The 9,073-nt window shown below is 42.0% G+C and overlaps 1 protein-coding gene across 3 annotated transcripts in view; it reads right to left on the bottom strand.

Moving 5' to 3' along the window:
• Positions 1-1,517: 1,517 nt before the first annotated feature.
• DDR2 (discoidin domain receptor tyrosine kinase 2) overlaps positions 1,518-9,073 on the bottom strand; it is a 288,811-nt gene continuing 281,255 nt past the window's right edge. For all 3 annotated transcript variants that reach the window (XM_063427125.1, XM_063427126.1, XM_063427127.1), the window contains one exon: positions 1,518-2,135. In XM_063427125.1, the coding sequence (XP_063283195.1) occupies positions 1,995-2,135 (141 nt within the window). In that variant the 3' untranslated portion in view covers positions 1,518-1,994. The remainder of the gene's footprint in view (positions 2,136-9,073) is intronic.

The raw sequence follows: 9,073 nt of genomic DNA, 5'->3' as shown, positions 1-9,073 counted from the left end.
CCTACTGATATACAGCCAACAAATGTACGCATCCCATGCACAGCAGAGATGATGCTGTTCCTACTATACCCGGCCAATCTCCCCAGACCACAAGGTATCATTATAAACCACCTGCTGACAGCAGCAAACACACTCATACCAACTAAATGGAAACAAAACATTTCTCCATCGATTAGGGAATGGTTTCAGAAAATAGAAACCATTAGAGCAACTGCAATACTCCTTTACAGACAAATATACTCTATATGCGAAAGTATGGGAACCATGGTTGAAATTAATGCGGAGTACATCTAGTGGTAGCATTGGAGACCAGGTTTAAATTCTCACCCCCGCACCCGCCATGGCACTTCTCCCAATTGACGCAGGAGACTCCGACCCTTAGACACGACACTAGGGAGACCGAGCAGCACCGTCTTGCCAAATTGCACAACACTGGAGATATAGCACTCTCCACCCCCCCCCCCACACCCTCCTCATGGCAGCACACAGCTCCTCTATTCCTTCGCCAGTTAGTTACCAAATTCTGGGTCACCGCATCCTCCGGATATGCATGTATCAACAAATATGTATATGTATGTCCCTGTACAAATGCCTGCTAATGTCAGTACAACACCTTTGAAAATTTATGATGGAATATATATGTTAATTGTACACGAAAATTGTATACCCACTGTTTTGTAACATTTCAAATGACCAATAAAATTGTAAAATTTAAAAAAAGCAAATCATAGAATTTAAACAGTGACAGTTTTTCTAAGAGAAATGTAAGTCAATAACTCGCTGTAACTTCCAGACTGGGATGTGAATTATACTGTTTGAATCCTGTTTATTATCAGAACTCCTGAGACTGCAGCATTATGATCCGATTTCATTCTTTGTTCTGGCTTATTCCTATTTTATTCTTTGTTCTGGTTCTTGTTTAGAGTAGATGAACACAGAGTAAACTATGATTATATACACGCATGCACATGCAAGCACACACACACACTTCCCACACACTTGTTTTTTAACCTATTCAGATAATCTGGGGGCTAGCTCAACTCACCCAGGTATTGTGGGGATATTAGGCAAAAAAATGATAATTCTGAATTGAAATAAAATCACCAATCTGTCTGATTATTCATTCACTGCTGTTTCTGTTTTTTCCTGATCAGTTCTCCACAATTGTTGGTTTAGTGAAAAGACCCTGACCCATCACTGTCTTTTCTACATTTAGGATCTTATATTTTATGGGGCACCAACCTTTTAATCCCTCCATTCACATCCCCCCCTGCTCTATTGTGTGCACTTACTGGCATGGAAAGTTGACAAAGCACCTGATTTGCTCGATACAGACCTAATTATCAATGATTTTCTCTGAAATTAATTAAAGTAGGCAACCTATCATATCTGAATAACCTGCACATTCTAAAACATAACCGAGAAAAGATACCTAAAAACTTGAAAACTCTGTACTCGATGGCACAGCATCGTTGGAACAATATAACATCAATGAAAACAAAGATCCAATCACACAGTTTGGAATTGTGCTAATCTTTGGTGCACACCTTCGTAAAACAGTTATTTTAAAAAATATGATGAAGCAATGCAATTTAAGGCGACCACACGGTTTTATCCTGGACCCCCATTAATATCATGTTTCTAGTTGCGGTGTCTTCCTGGACAAAGTCCTATCCCAAAGGTGAACGAGAAAGTGAGTCCATTGGCATATGAGAAAATAAAGGATATGATGCTTACTTTCCTTTATGCCTCAATTTCATGGAAGGGTTAAACATTCTAGACCTGCACATCAAAGTACAGCTAGATTGCCATTAATTTAACAACAAAGTCACAATAGCTGGAATTACTTATTGGGTATGTATTACAATTGCCATTCACACAAGTAAACAGTCTCTATAGTCTGTATTTTATGTTGATAAGCCCAAATCTTGAGAAATACTGTCCAGCTTTTTAAATTGAGATTATCGACTATTAGGCATGCATATTAAGAGGGCTCATTCCTCTATTACGGCCTCCGGCTGCAAACGTTCGTAGATCTCTTGGAAGCTAGGGCGATCTTTGGTTTCTCGTCTCCAGCAGCTCAGCATCAGCTTGTACACCATGTCTGGGCAGATGTCAGGCTGAGGAAGGTAAACCTAAAAAGGAAGATAAAAACATATTAAATATTTCTACGGGAAAGTCTTTCTATTCTTGTGGCTATAACTTCAGATATGGACCTCCTTATATCTGCCAAGATCCATTAGAAGAGAGTTGTCCATAACCTACAGGTAAAAATTAGCTTAACTTTTTCCTCACATGGTTAAACCTGTGATGCCAATTTCTAGAAAGCATTATGCTCCTCATGTTATGGGCATTACAACCTATTTGATTGTGATCTGGTCTAAACCTTTTCATTGTCATTGAGAATATTTTTGTTCTTTTTCTTTCTCCACTATTATAAATAGCACAATGCTAGTCAATATGTTAATGCTATCACTCCTTTTAGCATAAATTCTTTCATTTGCATTAGGCACTAGCATCCTTTAATGTGTTGGAAGGATCTGCAACATACATAACCATTTATTTCGACTGATTTATGGATTTAATCCATACAACAAAACATTGGCTCATTTGAAGCAGTTATTTCTAGACATGGTGTGGGATGGACCGCCTGGCACCCCGACTGGGTGCCTCCGCCAATTGCTACTTCTTAGTAATCCTTGAGTACCATAAGCACTGTGGGATGGACCGCCTGGCACCCCGACTGGGTGCCTCCGCCAATTGCTACTTCTTAGTAATCCTTGAGTACCATAAGCACCGCACCGGACACCATCAGAACCGTAGCCCCTTAGCCACTGCAGCTTTGCTGGGATCTTGCCATCCCTTCTCACCCTGGACCAAACTCCTGGATCCAGCTCCCAGTGAGAAGACCTCTCCTCAAAGGGAGTATAGCAGGTATAGCAGTGTAGCTCTTACAAGAGTTAGTGATTATAGCAATCCAAAGAACAATCCCAGGAGCAGGGATTATAGCTGGTATAGCTTTCCCCCACAAGCAGGAGACAAGGCTCTGTATTGAGGGCAAACTGGAACTCATTTATTGGCAGCCTTATATGCAGGTCTCCATGCAAGGGGCACTCCCCCCTGCGCCTGAGAGTAGACTACAGTAAAAACATATGTTGTATAATCCTTCTCTCACCACCAATACTTCCAATTGGTATCCTTTTGAGAGAAATCCACTCTGCGTTGTGTATTAATAGTGAATGTAATATCCCTGTGTCACCTCTTCCAAGAACTAACATATATCGTTATCCCCTTGTCCAGATAAATATATGACTAGCACTACTAAGGTATTCTACCCGATATTACAAATAAACAGCCAACACCATAGTTCTTACCAGAGAGAAATCTTTACTTAGAATCTGCCCAATTAAATATTACAGAAGAAGAATGGTACAGAGTTATAGTATTACAGAGTTACAATACATTCATAACACTCATACATTCCATCTATCTAATAATATCGGCTACATTGTGTATGTGCTGTGAGATGTTGTGTGCAGCGTGTGTGTCTTACCAAACCTAATCTAATGTGATGTCAGTATCTTCTATTTTTAAAGGAATTGGTTGCCATGTTGTAAATAGCAAACTCCTCGGCTCAATTGATATGTAAATGTGATTTACTTTCCCAAGGCCCAAAGTGTTATCTATCCTGTTATTTTATTTAAGTGTTAACTCTCCCAGCCATCCCTTTGTCTCTAACCTAAGGTGTGTTTTCCTAGATAGAGACTCCTTTGAAGATCAGTTGATATGTAAATGTGATCAGTGTCTTTCAGGTGCTGTATCTTTTCAACTATCTAAACATAAACTCCCTTTGAAGATAATTCCTGACCTCCCATACACACAGACTTAATCAAGCACATATTAAACATATATATATATAATATTTTCCCCAACAACATACACTTGATTGCATTGGCTCTCAGGTCCAGGACACTCCCATACAAAATAGGCCAATCCCTCCCCTGTCCCTAATTGCGTCAGGAACTGTACTAAACTCAATTATCTCCAGGAACAGAAAACATACATTTTTACAAAACCCTCAAAATACCTTTTAAACACACAAAACCCCCACAAAGTTACACACCCTGATAGCCTCAATCTGGGTGACAAACATATGCAAAAATCGCCCAGATCTGTTCAGGGATTCGGGAATTTCCTGGAAATCATAATTTGACTGACCACACGCATGGTCCCATGCCCAAAACAGTTCCAGAGAATTAGGGCTTGCAGTCGGTTTAGTTTGTTAGTTTAAAAACCAAACAACTACTGAACATAGTTAATGTTCTTACCATGGAGCTTGTTCACCTTGTGGGTGGGAACATTTCCACCCAACATGCCCTTTTAAGTTGTAAGAACCGAACGCAGGTAATCCTGGAGGTTCAGCTGTGTTCGGGAGTTTCAGTGTCCAAAAACAGTTCCATGAACTCGATGACCAAACACGCTGCTTGCGGTCGCGGCAACAATACGGCTGCCGCCTTGTGGTCATTCTTGCAAACAACGGCCACCCAGACGAACACATAGAACACTGTGGTGGAAGGTGTTACAAACTGTCAATTAGGCTCAACAAGCTCCCGGGTGATCTCTGGTTCATGCGGCTGTAACCGAACCCTATCATCTCAATTGCACAGAACCTTTTTAAAGTATTTTAGCCATGGGCCATAGTCCTGAGGCAGAAGGCTGGAAAGCAGGCTCCTCCAAGAACATGTGGCAGAGGCATGCTCCTCCCCTGTGCCTGAGAGAAATATAAATGTAATTATTTCTCAGTACAGAAACAGGCAATATAACAAAACCCCCAAAATACCCCTAAAACACATAAAACCCACACAAAAAATTCTCTGATAGCCCCGATCTGGGTGACCAACATATCCAAAAATCACCCAGATCAGTTCAGTGGTTCAGGATTTCCATGGAAGTCATAATTTTTACCGACCGTGCACATGGTCCTATGCCCAAAACAGTTCCATAAAATTAGTGCTAATGGTCGTTTAAGTTCGGTAGTTTAAAAATGAATAACTACCGAACGGAATCCATAGCTCTGCCCCGCTTGTTCACCTTGTTCGTGAAACAAGATGGCCGCCACCTTGTGGTTGTTCATACGAAATGTGGCCACCCAGACGAACAATTAGAACACTGCAGTGGAACTAGTAACAAGGTGTCAATTGGGCTTAATAAGCTCCCGGATGGTCTCTGGTTTGTCACATATCTCCCCCCCCCCCCACAAGGGTAGACTAACCAGGTACCTGACCTCCTGTCGGTCGGTGCCTGAGGTAGTCTGGAAGCCCACCAACAAACAATTGTCTGATCTGGAAGCCCACCAACAAACAATTGGTCCATGATCTGTCCTGTTAGTTCTCAGTTTCTGTGTGGGTGCTGTCCATCACCCCTGCTCTCTCCCTTGCGCCCTGTCATGGAGCGATCAGTGCTGGGGGGGCAGAAGCCAGTGGCGCCCTGCCCCGTAGCCAGTTTTTCAGCTGGGGTGGCCTGTTTAACGTCCGGCCCCAGAGCAAATAGACAAGTAGGGCAGAGGCCAGCTGCGCTCTGCCCTGATGCCAGCTGTTCTGCTGAGAGGATGTTAGTGAAGAACGTAGTTCGCTCCACTGCACCCGGGACATGGTTGGGAATTGGTCACTGGGGAGAGGAATCAACTACCCCTCTCCTTGGCATTCCCGCTGTGGTTGGGGAGGGATGCATGGCTCTCACCATACAACACAAAAGTTCCATCCCCTGATGGCCCCGATCTGGGTGACCAACATATCCAAAAAAGACCCAGATCAGTTCAGGGGTTCGGGATTTTCATGGAAATAATAATTTTGACTTGACATGCACATGGTCCTATGCCCAAAACCGTTCCATGAAATCAATGCTAACGGTCAGTCAAGTTCGGTAGTTTAAAAACAAACAACTACCAAACAGAATCCATAGTTCGAACCTGGAGCTTGTTCACCTTGTTCACAGTAACAAGATGGCCGCCACCTATTTGTCGTTCATACGAAAAGTGGCCATCCGGACGAACAATTCTAACACTGCGGTTGAACTAGTAACAAGGTGTCAATTGGGCTTAACAAGCTCTTGGGTGGTCTCTGGTTCGTGCATTTTTTTTGGTTCCCGAACAACATAATCCCAAATCACACGAACAGAGGAGATGTCAGGGTATTTTGTATGTCCCATAATCCTGGGGCAGGAGGCTGGTTAGCAGGCTCCTCCAGGAGCTTGTGGGAAACGACCAGACTACAGGGCATTTGTCACACGGTTACTTATTTCTTTGTTCTATTTTTAGTTAGGAGGCAGTTCCATTATTGGTCTCCCCTGGGTAAACGTTCTGTATATATATTTTTTGTTTTTTTTTTTGTTTTAAATCTCATTTTATTTTGTTCATAAAATGCTGGCAGAAACATCTCAAGATTAGGATGAAATGCAGTGTTGCCTGTGCAGAGGCTTATCATAAGAAAAAAAAAAAGAGGTAACGTTTATGGGCCTGCGCAGAGGCCTGTTATGATTTTACAGTATAAAAGCAGCCATTTGCATGTTGTGCGTATTCTAATACGGAGCTGTCTTTATAGGTTGCGTATTGTGTAATGAGATGATTGTTAATCATATAATAATTTTTTCGTGCCGGATGAATGCATATATTCAATAATTTACCCCGTAGGGTGCGTAATTGCCGGTGCCAGAACATATACAGCTAATTATTTAAGCATTATAGGGTCTGGGGCATGTGACAAGCATTTGTTTGGGTAAATGGTGAAGCTATGGCTCAACAAATGGGCACATCTTAATGCATTATATGATGATGCAGCCTATAATCACATGCGATCTTCTTTCCTAGCTGAATTGAGGCAAATATTCAATAAATTGCCCCGTACGGCACATAATTACCTGCGCATGAGCTGAACTGTCAAATTAATTAAGCATTACGGGGTCTAATACAGTGAACAGGCATACATCTACGTAGGTGATTAAGCTATGGCCATTGGTCCAGTGATAATTAATTACGTTAAACTTTAGCGCATAAGGGCACTGTGGCAGAACCAGCATATCCATTGTTAAGCTAAATTACGAGATTGCAAATATTCATCTCACATAGTAAGGGCTCCAACTCTCATGCAAGATGTGACGGATGCTTATCAACCATTATAGCCTACGTAGTGAGCCTCCCGATTAGAAATGCGGCTCGGTGATGGTATGTCTTATACCTTCAGCTATTAAGTGAGCATTGAACATTACATAACTCAAAGAGTAATTTCTAAGTTAGTGTTTAAACATGTTAATATACATCATATAATGCAGCAGTCAGGCTATTATGTAGGCAATAATAAACTGCATATTCCTTTATGAACTGATATATAGGAATTACTTAAAGAGATAGTCGGCAAAACGCGCGTCGGGACTTTTGATAGCACAAGGGTGGAGAAGGTGGACAGGGGACCTAGCTGCAGCCGTTAGATTTATTTCCCTCTGTGTTAGCCACCCAGCTTTATTATTTTACTACGCTCAGTCAGGTAGCCGTGGAGATAAATTGGTTCCTGTTGAATTACAGAGGGGAATGAGAGTGTGTTGACAGTGTGGGCAAGGGTGATGGGAGTTGGGGGATACTCTTCTGAGAAGTATTCCTATATCCCTTCTTTACATTTATTAACTTTATTTTTTCTACACCTATACCCCCTATACCCTTGTACCACTGGTGTTGCTAATTGATATGGGCAGCACGGTCAAGGTATCACTTTCTCCTGTTTTTTTACCGTTTATGTTTTTAAATATTAGTTTACTCTTACAGTTATTTTAACTTTATTTATTAAAAGTTATATTTTACAAATTTTCTGAGATGATTAATTAGGGTTGCTGACAATATACAAGATCCTTAAAGTAAATGCTGTTAGACATTCTTTTACTTTTTGGAATTCTTGTATGTGTTTTCCTTTCTTATTAGTAATTTAAGTGTAGGGGTTACCCCCCATTATCATTTAGGAACCTGATACACTCTCTCTACTTCCTTTCTATCCATTTTTGCTCAATTAGGAAAAAGGACAAATGAGTCATTTATTACATGTGAGTTTACAGAGGAAGAGGTTTTATTTCAACTGTCAAAAGTAAAGACAAATAAGTCAATGGGGCCTGATGGAATACACCCAAAGCTATTAAAAGAGATTAGTGGTGTACTAAACCATTAACAGATTTATTTAACCAATCATTGATAACAGGAGTAGTCCCAGAAGATTGGAAGTTGGCAAATGTTGTGCCCATTCACAAGAAAGGTAGTAGGGAGGACTCGGGCAACTATAGGCCAGTAAGCCTTACTTCAGTAGTGGGGAAAGTGATAGAAACCATGTTAAAGGATAGGATTGTTGAACATCTAAAAACACATGGATTTCAAGACCAGAGACAACATGGGTTTACTTCAGGGAGATCATGCCAAACTAATCTTATTGATTTTTTTGATTGGGTAACTAAAATTATAGATCAGGGTGGTGCAGTAGACATTGCTTACCTAGATTTCAGTAAGGCTTTTGACACTGTTGCACACAGAAGGCTTATCAATAATGTCAGGGTATCTACACTGGCAGAAATTTTGTGCAAAATAGAAATTACAAATGTATACTGTGAGTCACCATTAAAACAGAGGTGCCATTTTTACTTCTTTCTGACTCTATTCGTTCAAGCAAAGGAATGCGTCTAATGTAAACACTGGCCAGAGAGAAGACTCTCTGCAGCAAGGGCAGGGCCGGCGCGTCCATAAGGCGGCACAGGCGGGCGTCTTAGGGCGCACCGGCCCGGGGGAGCAAATGTTGGGGTGACCGGCAGGAGGGAAGCGCACAGCTCCCCTCTCCTGCCGGTCACTTCTTGTAGCGTGGCCGAGCGGCAGCAGCATCCCCACAGACCAGCCTTCCTTCCTGCCGCGGACTGTGTGGAGGGGGCAGGGATATGAACACGTCATATCCCTGCTCCCTCTGTAGCACACAGCGCGCCCAGCAGAGGCGGTGCTACCGCCGGCCACCTTCATGTCAGCATGGGAGGACTTCCTCCCAAGAAGACTGCA

The sequence above is a fragment of the Pelobates fuscus genome, chromosome 7 (assembly GCF_036172605.1).
Source record: "Pelobates fuscus isolate aPelFus1 chromosome 7, aPelFus1.pri, whole genome shotgun sequence".
Lineage (NCBI taxonomy): Eukaryota > Metazoa > Chordata > Amphibia > Anura > Pelobatidae > Pelobates > Pelobates fuscus.
Note: the sequence above shows the minus strand (reverse complement) of the source record. Positions and strands in the feature narration are given on the sequence as shown.